The 15,595-nt window shown below is 40.3% G+C and overlaps 1 protein-coding gene across 3 annotated transcripts in view; it reads right to left on the minus strand.

The window, feature by feature from the left end:
• Positions 1 to 9,531: 9,531 nt before the first annotated feature.
• Positions 9,532 to 15,595, minus strand: part of carmil3 (capping protein regulator and myosin 1 linker 3) — a 76,094-nt gene continuing 70,030 nt past the window's right edge. For 2 of the 3 annotated variants that reach the window (XM_051405350.1, XM_051405372.1), the window contains 6 exons: positions 15,118 to 15,484; positions 13,754 to 13,860; positions 13,457 to 13,670; positions 12,574 to 12,645; positions 12,120 to 12,239; positions 9,532 to 10,291 (listed from right to left, as the gene is read on the minus strand). In XM_051405350.1, coding sequence (XP_051261310.1) covers positions 10,251 to 10,291; positions 12,120 to 12,239; positions 12,574 to 12,645; positions 13,457 to 13,670; positions 13,754 to 13,860; positions 15,118 to 15,484 — 921 coding nt within the window. In that variant the 3' untranslated portion in view covers positions 9,532 to 10,250. The remainder of the gene's footprint in view (positions 10,292 to 12,119; positions 12,240 to 12,573; positions 12,646 to 13,456; positions 13,671 to 13,753; positions 13,861 to 15,117; positions 15,485 to 15,595) is intronic. The other variant, XM_051405361.1, reaches the window with a different exon arrangement.

The following is a 15,595-nucleotide window of genomic DNA, read 5'->3' on the forward strand; positions in this document are numbered from 1 at the left end:
CATCATCTAAATCCAGCAGGGATTTGCCAGGGAATGGCAGACTCCGCCACTGCCATTAAAAACTATTACATGGAGAGATAATTATAGAACACCTTCAGTAGATATTACAGATGAATAAATAAATAATAAATGTATTAATGTGTAAGCAGTACTTTAATGTTGTAGTTGGTCGAGGTGGAATTTTTATTTACTACTTCATTACTGTTCGGTAGTTTAATCTATAATTAGGGCTGCATGATATGTTAAAAAAATATTATATTGCAATTATGTTTGCATGAATCACAATTAGTGAATCACAATAAGTTTTACCAAACAAACATGTTTTTTCTGGAGATCTGGAGAACAAGATTTGTAGGCTAGGGCATCTCTGCAGCACTACACTACTTTATTATAATGCTGTTTGTCATATCATGTTTAAACTCATCACATGTTTTGTAAACACTACATCTGAAGTAAAAAGTGCAATATTTCCCTGTAGTGTTGTAAAAGTAGAAGAAGTAAAATACAAGTACCTCCAAACTGTGCTTTAGTACTGTAGTTGAGTAGATGTACTCAGATATTTTCTACTTCTGACAATAGTAATTGTTATGAAAACCATCAGGTATTTTCTCTTTGCGCCATAGATACGCTCTTTAACCATTCACTGTGTTAATTGTGACATTATCAAGAGTGTGGTGGTGGGATGCATCATTATACTCCCACTTTTGTCCAAACCTTATCAACTATGTCCGTGATAATGCGTGTGAGGGACAGATGGACGAACAAATGAACAAATGTTTGTTCATTCCTTCATCCATCTGTCCCTTTCATGCAGTATCTCACTCAAGCTTAACATCCCTGTCCAAATGTAATCTTTGGGGGTGGGTGATACTGTGCGCTTTACACGCAAAGCAAAAAGGTCATCGAGGCAGCTCAGTTGGTGTTTTGAACAGAGAGTAATCACTAAATATTAATTGTCTATGTTGAATACAGGCTGTATATGAGCGTGATTGGGGGGGGGAATAATTTATTTTAGGGGAAATAACAAATTAGCAATCTGCTTCCAGCCTTACTAAATTTGACTTCACAAATGTAATAACACAGAGGCTGACAACAGAGCTTCGTAGTATTTATATTTTTCTTGTCACTCTGGTTTTATTAGTTCAGCAGCAGCTGAATGAGGAGTGAAGAGCAGTAGTGGAGAAGGGCTAAAAGGGAAGGATGTATCGTGACAGATGAGGAGAGACAGCCAAGAACACAGAAGTGATGGGAAGTACAGAGACATGAAATGAGCAACACAAGGCTAAACTAATTGTGTTTCATTTTAGACACACTGACCTCCAGTTGAACTGATTCACTGGTTTAGAAGTTGTGACTGGCTGCAGGCTATTTTCAGTCCAACCACTTTCGCTCCTTGGCCACAGTATGGATTTACATACATCTGTAGCATGAAATTCAATTAATCCAGGCTGTGGTTTTCAGAGGAAAGCAGGGAGAAAGTCAGGTTGATTTACCACAAAATTTAATTTAGAGGGGCAGATGGGTGACAAATTAAAGAAGAATGATTACCAAAGTTTTCACAGTTCATCCTTAGGGGGACATTAATGTGTGTATCACAAAATTGAATTTTTAAATACATGACACATTAAAGGAAAAACCTGAATGAATGTGTGGGGAAACTAGGACAGCAGATGCCTCCATACAAGCAGGTCAGGCGCCAGGATGAGTGACTGAAGGGGCTGTTTTTTTCCCCCTAAAATGATATAGTATAGATTTAACAATGCAATAGTTTCAGAAAAGGCTGAATAACAACAACATAAGGCTACTGATTCAAAATGAAAGAATACATTAATAATCAAAGCCCTGACATAAGAAAGTATCACTGGCAGAGTGCTAAATATTTTTTTAATTTATGAACAGAATCAGCAGGAGAAGGCAGGTAACAGCTGACCCTTCACTTCCCTGCCGTTTGCCTTCTGTCAGTAGATTGCTGCAATGGGAGAATCACAAAACGTTCAGGAAAAGCAAGCAGGTGAAGAAACCCATGGTGTGTCCTGTCTGTCTATTGATCTCCTCCACTCCGCTTCAGTACTATGAACAGCACACGATAGTAACAAGTACAGAAGCCAATCATTTAGTTGGTTTTGCTATTTTTCTTTAGAGACAAAAAGCTTAAAAAGCCGGGGGAAAAAAATACAACTGAGCCCCCTTTAGCCCCTTTACTGCCACACCCGCATACAAGGCACCAGGGGCCATTTGATAGTTTGATGCGTATACAAATAGCATGAATCATCTGGCCTTCACAGTCACCAGATCTAAAATCAATTGATCACCTATGGGAGATCTTGGAGCTCTCCACCACTGGTCCAACTCTAATCCAGACTAAAATATCTCAACAACTATTGTTGAGCAATTGACTGGATTGCTGTGAAATTTTGAATAGATGGTTCCAAGAGGATGAATCCTAATGACTTTGGTGATCCTCTTACTTTTCATCTGACGCTACCATGAGACCAAAATAGTCCAATTCTTTGGTTCCTGACCAAATACCCACAAAATGATACTCCCATCCGCCTCAGCTGTACTTAGTGCTAACTGGTTAACGTTACCATGTTAAAGGACCAGGGTGTAGTACAATGTACCAAGCATGTAGGGCTATGGAGGCTGCAAAACTGGCAAAAACATGACAGGCTCTATTAAGAGTCAGTGTTTGGTTTGTCCATTCTGGCGGTTCAACATGGCGGACATGGTGGTAGAAGAGGACTCACTTCTTCTGTAGATAAAATTGGATAATTCTTAGGTAACGAAAACACAACAATTCTCGTTTTCAGGTTATTAGACACTAATGAAAACATACCTATGAATATTATACTCCATTCTAGATCCTCCTTAATGTTCCACACTGAACCTTTAACGTGCTAAACTAAGATGGTGCACTTGCTTACTAAGCTTACTAATACTAAGTTTGTTTATCATTGTGAGCATCTTAACACGCTAATGTTAGCTCTGTACATCACTGCAAGGCACAAGATTTGATTCAAGTTCTTTATGACAGTCAATGTGATATTACCCTTTCCACAACAAATGTTTTATTCAGTTGTCCTTTTCATTTGTTCTTAAATAGGCAGCTCAACTACACTGGCTAATGCAATCATTGTCAAAGGTATTCGTGGGAACAGCCACAATACTTTAGTGGAGGAGATGCAGGAAATAAAGATCAATAAAAATACAATAGAAAAGTTCCACACTAGAATCAGACCTCCCTCAGGCTTTATTGGCAACATTTCAACCCAGCACTAAGTCTTCCTCAGCGCAAATACCCACGTCAGGGAAATTATATAACTAGAACCCAGTCACATCATAATTACTTAATCACATTCATATGTGCCAGGACAGCCTTATCTAGATTTAAACCGCACATTCTAATATAAATAAGTGCACCAGTGTAAATCAGTGTCAAAGATGTGTTACACAATCATTTAATCAATGGGTCACAGGAGAATCAAGTGAAAATATCAAAAAGTTTAATTTTTATCATAGCAGAGTAACACAATAAAGTCAGACTTTAAGTGGGTTAAAACAGAAGCCAAGAATTTTGTGCAGTAACTGTCTGACCCAGGTGTGGACTGAGTGTAGATCGTAAAATAAGAAAAGGCAGAGGTCAGAGGAATGTGTGCAGAGCCGCAGGGAAATATAAAGAGGTTAAATATATGTGCCTCACTTACTGTGAAGACCGACCTGCTCAAAGGAAAAGCCCTCCGCTCACCATCAGCTGATGTACTGTATAAAGAGGAGAAAGAGAGGACACACACCTGCAGTCCTCCCTGTGTCCCCTCCTCCTCCTCTTGACTTCACACACAGACACACAGACACACAGACACACACACACACACACACACACACACACACACACACACACACACACACACGATGAGAGAGAGAGGGAGTCTGCACTTTTTTTTCTCTCTGAACACGAAGTGTCGGGATAATGAGAAAAGGTGTGAACCCAGGGAGCTGCTGACTATATCAATGAGATGATGAACAAATTCAGTATCCCTTCTATGGGCCCTGTGGCCAAACGTATTTGTACACATACTTTGTGTGCTTTCAGCATAGTTTGGGCTTAGAAAGAAAACCTCAAGGCCACAGCATGTAATGATATTTTAGACAATTATGTGCTTTCAACTTTGTGTTAGCAGTTTGGGAGAGGACCCCTCTTGTTCCGCCATGACAAAGAAGAAAGAGAGAAAAAGATTAATAAAGAAACAGCTTTCATGGTCTGTCAGAACTTGACTGGCCTGTGAGAGCCCTGGCAACTGGATTGACAACATTTGTAATGAATTGGGATATCGACTGCATGAGCCAGGACTTCATCTCCAACACCAGTGCCTGACTTCCCTAATGCTCCTGTAACTGCATGGGACTCACTCTACAGCTTAATGCTAACATCAGCATGATAAGATGTTCACAGTGATGATGCTAACATATTCACATGACAATGTCAACATGCTGATATTAAGCAAGTAACATCTACCATGTTCACATTGTAGTTTAGCATTATAAATCAAGGTATTGTACAAAATTGAAATGATGACACAATAATGGCACTAAATGAAAGTCAGGTGATCATCCTCAATTCATCCTCAGGGGGACATGAATGTGTGTACCAAATGCCCTGGTTGTTGAGATATTTAACTCAAAACCACAAATGTGAATGTCAAAGTGGTGAAAGAGGGAAAGTCCTAATCCTAACCCTAACCTCAATCACTAAAGTCAGGAGGATCCATCCTCTGGGGACCATGAATGTCTGCAAAAACAACTGTACTGCTTCATCAGGTAGATGGCAAGATACTTCACTTGGTAAGTGAAAGCTTTGACCTGCTGGTGGCACGAGAGGAAAAGTCACGTTAGCATCGCCCGTGGTTCCTTTAATAAAAGCCAATGGGATGTTTCCATTGGATTTAGATTATTGCAGAATATAAACTCTGTGGCAAACAAAAGTGTATGATACTCACACATTTTTTTCAGCAAGATAATATTAACATTAACAACACCACTATGATTTTTGAAAGGTAATCAATTGCTATTAGGCTATACAATATGTTGAGATATTTCAGTGTGGACCAACCAAACTGAGAGTCACACCGCTAGCATGGCTAAGAATCACATACGGTGGATGTCCTCATACGTTTGGCCATGTAGTGTATCTTTATTATACAACGTTACTGCTGCATGTTAGAAAATTCACCTCCTCCCTGTGGCTTGGTTACCTCAGTCGGCCTCTCTCCCTCTAGGTATCTGTTGTCTAGAAAATATCTCACTCCCACTAAACCTAACACTGCCTCAGCTCCTCCAACACTGACCTCACTATCACTTTCTTTTTCACTCACACAAACTGACACACACACCTAAACAGACGAACACACACACACTGGAACACCTACTCAAATGCTGAAACACCTAGGCATGCACACACGGCTTTAATATCCACTAATTGCTGGCAGTGGGTATTACGAGACTCACTTGTTCTCAGGGAAAACAAACAAAGGTATATGAGAGAGAGAGAGAGAGAGAGAGAGAGCTGGGGAGGAATAGGGTGAGAGAGCATTAAGAACAAGACAGATGCAGAGATGAGGAAGGCAGGAGGGAGGATGAATGACTGCTTCCACCGAGGCCTGTGTGGAAAGTGTCAAACACGCCTCCTCAGATCGTAAAGATGGATGCAAACTGAATAGAAGCCTTTCATGAACCTGAGAGGAAAAACACAGCGACAGCTGCGTCGGTGGGAGCTGTCTGAGTCGTGCGGGGTTCAGGATGGAGCCAGAGGAATCCAAGTGTGTGGCACTGTGGTTGCGTCATATTCATTCTTTTAAAGGAGGAATAAAGGTGTTAACCTGAGTTATGGCAGGAAAATGGAAGCAGTAAAGTTTATGGGTTTACTGGTTCACTTGAAGCTCCGGTAGTTGCCTTTTAACTGATTTACAGCACAGTGGGGATCAAACCGAGACTCAGTTTAACTGTGTTGTTGGTCTTTGTTTATGCAGTTTGATTGTGTTTGTGAGACTACTGCTATTTAATCTGCTGTATACTACCCTTTAACCCACATATTAGAGTATTCATTTCCAGGCCTCTACAGATAAATGCTGCTAACTGGCATTTTAAGCTATGATGAGCTATGAGGTCTACATTAAATGGCTTTACCATTAAGCAAAGGTAGGTGACTGCCCAAGGTACCAATAACTAAGACAAGCCTGTCATGAATATCAAGATTCCAAGGTACTTGATTCATTCATTAATTGATCAACAGCAGTTTTGTTCATCTTTTAAAATTGTAAGATATTCATCAAGCAGAATACAGGACAATTCTAGCTTTGTAAGTGTAAATTTAATATCTGTGTTGGTTGGACAAAATAAGTCATTTTTAAGATGTTACTTCAGGATCTGGGAAGGTGAGAAAAGTCCCAAATCAAATCCAAGTCAGTGAGTCAGTAGAGTTTAATGACAGATTGTAGTACATTTACACAGATGATTCACACATTGTAAAATATGTGCACATCACTTTTAAACAAACTTAATACTTTACAGCCGAGCCAACTCAATCTGCCGATGAATACCGTTCAACATGGTCGAAAGCCTCACAGAAAGCAAGTGAGTTGACCTTGCGTGAACACTGTTTTGTCAGCCGCAGTTTCCAAGGTCTAGAACCATCTGCAAGCCTAACTCAATAATACATTCAGAGAGAATAACAATGTTCAGGTTTGCCAGTCTGTTATTTGTTATAGTCCTTACATTTAGAGATAATTAGAGGTATCATCTGTTGGTCTGCTCTGTCCACATAAAAATGATAAAAAATAATTCTTAGTTTGCTTTTCTATGACAAACACTGCTCTACTTCCCCAGTCCTTAATCAGGCTGCAGACTATTTTGCGTGACCTCAAGCTTATTTTTTCTTCCCACTGCACCAATTGCTACAAGAAGATTAAAAAGCACAGCTGCTCAAGCAACACAAACAAAAACACTGAAATTGAGCTTTGTTGTTTTCATCAGAAGAATCAGCCATGTTGCTGCTCTAAATATTACCACTGCCTTCCAAATGCCAAGTATGACAATAATAACCTATACGTCACTTGTTAGCCGGCCTTTGCATCCTTCAAACACAATCTGCATGTTTGGCACATGGGATGCATTGATGCATTACTCTAAATAGCAGTGCTGTAGCCACCTCTGTCCAGCCCAAGACTTGTCCAAGACCAGGACTAGTCGAGTCGAGACCGAGTCCAGATGGGAGAGACAGAGTGAAGACAGAGACAGGAAAAAGAATGTTTTTGCCAGTGCGTATGAGATGAGTTCTGGCATTCAGGCATAGGATTGCAAGTGACATTGATTTGCCACCTGGTAACCATGGTTACGTAACCAGGGAGCAATGCCCGTTCTGGATGGATTTTCAATTAGACCAATACCCGTGTTCTGAAGAAGCGCAAGTCATCAATGTTTGTTTGTTTTGTTTTTTAAGGAGGCAAACAAACACATACATTGCTGGACTTGGTCGAGACCAACTAGAATATTTGGAATTCGGAATTAAGTTGGAGACAACAGTAAAAACTTCTGAGACTGGACTGGAGTGTGACAGTGCTGGTAAACAGGGAACCTAATAGTGCAAGTCCACTCCCTTTATGTGTGATTTGGGTCTTTCAGAGCAAAAACAGCTTGTTTAAATGAGTGGTTACAAGCTCTGAGTAGAGGAATAAACACTGCTTCTATACAGGTAAACTAAGAAATAGGAATTTTGGCATGGTTACACCAAGCTTATATCCCTTCTTTTCCCCTGGTGTTATTATTTCATTACTAAACGCCATACACACAGTGGAACCCTCCATGTGTCCTGCTCCCGCTCTGGCACCAGGTTTTGTGCTGCTCAGTCAGTGCACAGTGGAGCACACTGGCTCATATAAACTCATTACCAGGCCTCCACTGTTGACACAGCGAGTCAAGTGGCTTACTGGTGACCCATCTGCTGGTGCTGAACACATTCAACACACACACACACACACATTCAGAGGAACACACACTTCTGCACAAATACTGCAGACATAGATGAATGAGAGAGTTTAGAAACATGCAGATTACTCGGTGCACACCTCACCCCATCTGATATGCATCACGATGAATGGGCTGGAATACCCTCCTATTATAATGTGCATGTTCACTTGGTTTTGTTAAGCGTGTAGGTTTACATGTACCGCAATGAAACATTCAGCTGAGCATATGGTGTGTGGGACTGTGTGAGGATGGAAAGACTGAGCGAGAATTAACCGAGCTTATCCGGTGACCCAGTGAATGTGAATGCAACACCCCTGGCTGTAGTCTGTCCTGGCAGCGTGGCAGATCAGGTGACTGGATGGAGGGAATTAAAAGCTTCTCATTTTCACAAGACAAACAGGCTCATCATTGTTTGGAAAAGCTGACAAAGTCGTCCAAGCCTGATCTCACCTGTGTGCCTGAGCCACGCACATGCCAGAGAGCATGCAGCACCTACAGTATGGGCCTAATCTGCTGTTTATATGCCAGAGGCAGGAGTCATTTATTAGCATGTTTATACTGTCAATTAAGGGCTGATCTAATCTGCAAAAAGCAACATCACAACAGTTGTATCATCATGCATATTCTGCCTTCATTAATGCAGCAACTGCTGCTAAGATCCATGATTATGGTAGTGTCAGTCAGACAGTGCATCACGACATGTCACTGGAACCGTAAGCAGGCGGTTTCAGGCTGGAGGAGTCAGTCTCTGCTGCCATCTGCTGCTCAGAAACAGAAACAGACGTTCAAAAGGGGCTCTGGAGTCATATCACCAAGTAGTAAAGAGACATCTGTGTCACCATTACACTTAAATGCTTATCTGTGCCTTCTTTAGACACAGTTTTGAATCAAGCCTTTGCCAATGTTTTTCTCAGGTTTTTTAATTTCCTGTCAGATGTGATCAGTCCTCTAAGACATGAATACTGTTCTTTGTTGTGTCATGGCCTCCTTATGACTGGTGTATGAAAGGTTTCATACCGAGCATAAAGACTGAAAGCTGGGAGAAACTGCTAACTAGCCTCTGTCCCGAGGTAAACAAATCTGTCTTCCACCACCTCTATCCCTCACTAACTTCTTCTTGTATCGCTTATTGGTAATACACACAACCTAAATGTAAAACAAAAATTGGTTTTACAGGGAGTTATGTGCTGAAACTGTGACTTCCCAATGGGTTGTGGGTCCTGTTCCATATGTTATGCTACTGTAAAAAAAGGTAATTTGTGCAATCCCTAAAATGTCCAACTATTCCTTTAAAAATATGTAGTGATGAACTCCAACCCAATAGTTATTTTCTTAAATTTGACAGAGCTAACAACAGCAGATATTATACAAGCAGTAAACCGCATGACTAAAACTGACCTGTATGTGTAAAACTTGCTGGAGTTGCCTTTTGGTTAATTCATGTACTCTAATAATCAAATGTATTGCATGAGCAGAATAATGCATCATAAACACCACTTTAAAAGAATCCAATTCCTTGTGTAAAGTCAATTTTATTTATTCTGATTCATAGAAGCATTTTTAGAAAATATACTCATTTCCAGGCCTGCAAAATCAGATTAAACCTGTATGTGATCCACTGACTGACTTAAATACTCTTGAAGAGATGGGAGTGCTAAGTGCATGAAAACACATTTCTCAATCATCAACGTCAGCATACACCAAAAGCATACTTACAAACACAGTTATCAAATGATATATTATCACAAAGAAAAACATGATTGTTAACTGGTACCACATTGGTTAGTGCAGTCTTATATTCAGTATGTACATCTCCATTGGAATAAATACAGTACAAACTCACTTTTAGCAGTCACAGATTGTCAGTAAAAGACAGGGAGGAGATGAGAAGACGGAGCATAATCCAGTGATTTCGCACAAATGCATAAAACAACATTTCATAATGAGCATACTGGAGAGACATTGAACTACTGTGTGTGCTTTATGTACTGCAGGTCAGAGCTTCCCTTATGCCTGAGAAAAAACCACAGCAAGTGCAACCAGTTAAAAACAGAAAGCATACAGTACATGCATTTTCAGTAACAAATGTTTAAATGGATTAAAAAGGAAAAGCAGCTGCTGTTTGGATCTTTGTAAGTTGAGTCCACAAAGTTTTAAAAGCTCGTCTCTCTCCAGTCCTCCATGTTCAAGTCTTCCCTTCCCAGCAAACTTCTTCTGGTCCACTGGTAACGTCATAACGCTTCTTTGTTCCCAAGCTGGGGACTTTCATAACCTACAGAAGCAAATACAGTGTCAATGCATGACTTTAAAGCTGCACTAATCAAACTGATTAGAACATTTTAGGCATTTTTTAGCTCAATGTTTTGGTTTTGAAGCCAGCAAACTTCACTTTCATTAACACCGTCTCCAACAGAAGCAACATTTACAGCAGAAATGCACTAAAAATCCACTGTGGCCTACCTGCTCAGCACCAGACAGACGGACATAGTTAGCAGCTACACCGATCAGCTATAACATTATGACCACCTGAGCACCATATCAACTTCAAAAACACAATTTTGGTTGACTTCAAGTGGCCAAAAAAATCAGTTATTGAAGGTTTAAAGCTGTACTACTAAATATTCTATATTAACAATGGATCAACTGACTGACATCAACTGTGTGTAATATGAAACAGGCTGTCCATAATGTCAAACCTAGAGAGAATTATCACCAAACTATGCAGCTGCCCTCAGCTCTGCACAGCCTTTATTCTTATTTGGACTGTTTCTATTACAGGCACACAACTCAGCTCTCGGCAATCTTCTTTACAACATTAGCAGACAGCTATTTTCATAAAAACAAAAAAACAACTCTAAATAAATAAACCAAACTTTACTTTACCTGTTCAGTAGACAGACAAAGTTAGTAAATAGCTAGTAAGAATTGTGGAGCATTTAGCTGCTAAATTCTAAAAAAGGAGAATAAAAAATTGGATCTGCATTCATCAGGCGGCAGGAAACAACTCCATATGAACACTAATGTAGTTCTGCGTGTGCTGAATGTGTAAACAGTCTGCTAACACATTTGCCATATCAGTATTAAGAAGATAATACTGTATATCAGAATTGTTTTTAACTTGTTCTGCTGCCCCCAGGTGGCAATAAAAAAAACTTGGAATTAGAATCTGGTTTGCCACAAACACTCCTTACACTTTCAGTGTGTACAGGAAACAGCCATGACAATGTGCCTATTGTCCAGATTATGAAGTCTCTGCTTGATATATCAGCCTCCCTAAAATTTAACCAGACAGGACCCACAGGAGCACTAAGGTTTCACACATTCTATATAACTGGCTTTAATGCCATCATTTGTGACATGTGGAGCCTTTTATCACTCTCACAGTGATGATAATCGAGTCCCTTGCAGCAGGTTCTCCATATACAGTTCTGTATTACAGAGGTAATTGGCAGTGGTTTAGCCATGTCATTAGTGGCCCTTCAATTCCACTGCCTCCGGGTTTTCATCTTTGATGCCAAACAGCTCAATGTAGAAACGGATGATGAATCAGCAAAACATGGCTGCCAATTATCTCAATAATGGAACACAGCGGTTTAAAAAAAAAATCAGCTCCAATTAAAGCAGGAATGATAAAAGGTCCTTATGTCAAAAATGGTGAAGTCCTAGTCTAATAGAACACTTATCCAGGCAGCATTAGAGCCGGCTGCCAGCTGCAATGAGACGTTTCTGGAAAAAAGCCAAATTCCGTCTTTAAATTATGTTTTATGATCTCTTTATTTGGTCAGCCCTCAATATACCGGAACAAGCATGCATTCAATATGTACGGTATGAGTCACCCATGTATGCGCAGAGCTCTGAAAAGTCTACACTAAAGTTAAAAAATGAAGCTGTACACACTTTTCAGCAACTTCTTTTTGCTTTTAATTAACTTTATGAAGATTAACTGAATTTTTTACTACTTTTAGTCAAATAGAATACCACATCAGACAGAAATCATTTAAAAATAATTTTGTTTTGCAATACCCCTCATGGGTGCAAACATTTCCTGCTAAATGGCTGTCATACCACACATATTTGCAGGAGGAGAAACAGATACATACACCTGGTCCCAGCAGGGCAGTCCAGAGATCTGTTTCTGTACTCGGGGAAACAGGGCTTTTTCACAGGGAATCTGCGATCTGAAGACCTCTCCAGATCGTAGGGGCTGTCACGTTCCATGCCTGGGGGGAAATGGCACGAGACACACACACACACACACACACACACACACAAAGTAGGGTGTGGGAACTGAGAAGAGGGTTGCAGGGTAAAGCAGTAATGCAGCACACAGCCAGCAAGCTCTACAGGCTTTGGGAGCACATCAAATAAGAGAGACTCATGCTGCTTTCATTTGATAAAAAATAACAAAGGCATTGCACCATTGTTATAAATTATGAATGAAAACAGCAAGACGTGCACTTGACTCAGACAGCCATGTGTATAACTGAAGAGCATGCATATTGTGTGTGCACAATAGCAGGGGGAGCTATAGCCACATTATCAGACATACAGTACCTATGTCGAATGAGTTGGACTTCCTGGTGTGTCGGGATGCTGCTGGAAATCCATTACGACCTTCTTCCTCGTCTGGTTGGTGGAACAATCATAACCATCATCATCATCATCATCATCTGTGCTGTCTTATTCTGTCCATATGGCCTTATTGACACCAGTAACATACAGTGTTCTGCCCCCTTTATGTCTAGCAGAAATGGGAGATTAGCACTAACAGCTACCATGCCTATACACAGGGTTTCTGCAGGTTTCAGCAGGTTGTTTTAAGACCTTTGTAAGACCATTATGAATGCAATTTAAGACCTATTTCACATTTAAAAAAAGCAAACTTCATTCAAGTTCCACCCACACTGTTTTATTAGGAGTGAGCTACCACAGTGGTTCCCAACCTTTTTTCTTAAGGCACCTCTTTTGTATCACTGAGTAAACTGACAACCCCTGATTAATTATGACAGTTAACCCACACAGAACTGCAGGAAGTTTGTATAAAACGAGTGATTTGGATGAATTCTGCGCAGATTATTTCCTGTGAATACTGATCAGAGAGTTTTTATGATATTTTTAGGAACTTTTTAATGCAATTCTCTGTCTGTATTGTATATATTTTTAACAATTGTTCTATTAGTTCTTTGGTTGTTTTCTTACTTTACATCTTAAATATTAATATACATTTTAAAAATTCTAAATTTTATTACATTTTCTTCACAAACGAACAGAATGCTGGGATATAAGCCTACCACTATGTAGTTTTCTTACACCCTGGCAACCCCCCGGGAAGCTTTGGCGACCCTCAGGTTGAGTGTTGGTCAGGAACCATAGATCTACCACACAATGTCTGACTACTGCCACCGTCCTCTGCTATAAAATAACATTGCTACAGTACCTTGACCAGCAGGATCTGCTGCTTCTATCCCAGGCTTGGCAGATGCTGGTGGGGTTGTCCTCTCATCAGTCTCCTCCTCTGGAATGACTGGCTGAGCAGGAGGCAAGCTCCTCTGATCATTGGTTGGTTCTTTACCTGGGCTGGCAGGTGAGGTTTTGGGAGAGGTCACAGCCCTTTCCGGTGACGTTTTGTCTCTTGAGATGTCGAGACTGGGCTGAGGGAGGAACACAGCATTTGGTTACGGAGCAGAGTTCTGTGTCTTATATTTTCTTTCTGTTTTACATGCTGTACGTGTACCTTATTGGGTATAAGAGGACGCTGTCCCTCTGGGCCTCGTGCTCTCTGCTTCTCTTCATGCTTTCTCTCACTCTGGTCTTCTTCTCCCATCAGCCTTCCTGCCTCCTCTGGTGAGATAAAAACACAACACAGTCCTCACAATGATCAATCAAAGCTTTGTTTGAAAATTGAAAGTAAAAACCTGTAAGTACAAATGTTGACAAGTAGCAGGAGCACACATTTCATTCTGTAACTGCAAATGTAAGCCTTAGCTAGGGCTGGGACTGAAATCACTGCCAAACATCCACCGCACAAACAAAAAGTAGGATAAAGTAAACGGCAAACAAAGAAACACCTATAAAAAGGGCTCTTTTCTGTATCACTTCTCCATTTTTAAAGTCAATCTGCAGATCTTACATTGATTTTATGGCATGGCAGGTTTGGGCCTGGATCTATTGGACTGACCTTCTAATTCCCTTTGAGCCAGGGTGTAGTCTACAGCTACTTTTGTAACTGCAGTGTTTTGGCTCATTACAAAGTCTAGACTTGAAACTAACAATAGCCCTTAACAATGGCCCTCTCTCTGTAAAGGCTCCTATAGTTCAGAACAGCGTACATTTGGGGCTAAGCCATTAAATACTGTTCCTCTCACTGAACTCACTTTGACAGAGTTGTTTTAAAAAACTTTTAAAGATGTTGATCTACTTTTTCAACTGTTCTTGCAATATGTTACAGGTAGTTTTCTAACTTCTTATACGGCTTCTTCTGAGGTTTTTAACTTTTTTAACTGAAAACAGAACAGTGATACAAAAATGTATCAGCTGACATCTATACATTTCTAAACATTATTACCTTAACATTATTTAAAAAATGCTGCATTTCAACGTATTGTAAGTATTATTGTAAGTATTTTGAAAAAAAAAGTATAATGACAGACAGCTTTCACAATATTTTGTGTATCATAATGTTGTGATTCTCTAAAAAGTAAATTATTGTTTAGGTATAACGCTAAATTATAAAATAATGCTGTTTGTGGTATCTAGTTCTCGTCAATACAGAATCTGCAATGGTCATTTCCTCAAGATTATACAATTAGTAATGAGAAAAAAGTAAGTATCTGGAAGGATGTGAATTAAGAATGGCCTTCGATTTTATGTATTAAATATGCTGTGAATACAGACAGTGAACACAACATTAATCCTACATGAATGCAGGACAAAATAATGATTGTGACTGAACTGTTTCTGCTCTTTATCGAACACAAAAAATGATTTTCAAGTTTAATCAAATCAAAATCAAATATTCAGACTCAGTTTGGCTGCTTGTATGAGCAGTCCAGCTAAAATACTGTAATACAGCTTCATTTGCTGTCTAAGTTGCAGTACCTAAACTCTCCTGCAGGTGTCTCTGCCTCATGACAACCAGACTGGGCTTGGTACTCTGTGGAGGTGGCTCTGGTCTCGGCCCACAGGGGGCCACACTTCCACCGCCGCTCTGTCTGTCCTCGTCCATCTCAGCCCGTGAGTCTGTCAGGGGTACGATCCGCTCCTGCCTCCCCGTCTCCATCTGTCTGTCCGTCTGTTGTTTGGAGGACACCGCGTGGCCGTTACTCCGAGTATCCGCAGGGGCATCTGAGATGGTGGTAGATCTGTCAGTATCGTCTGTCTCTTTGATGTCACAGGAGCTGCTCCCATCTGAGTCCTCGATTTCGGCCCCGATGCAGCTGTACACCATGCTGACCAGGTCTGTGGACTGGACAAGAAAAAAAAATTATAAATGAGTTGTCAAACCATAAAAAAGTCAGATATTCAACCTCAAATATCTTTGTATGATAGAACAGGCTGACCAGGATTCCCTGTTGTT

Source organism: Dicentrarchus labrax, unplaced genomic scaffold (genome assembly GCF_905237075.1).
Source record: "Dicentrarchus labrax unplaced genomic scaffold, dlabrax2021, whole genome shotgun sequence".
Taxonomy (NCBI): domain Eukaryota; kingdom Metazoa; phylum Chordata; class Actinopteri; family Moronidae; genus Dicentrarchus; species Dicentrarchus labrax.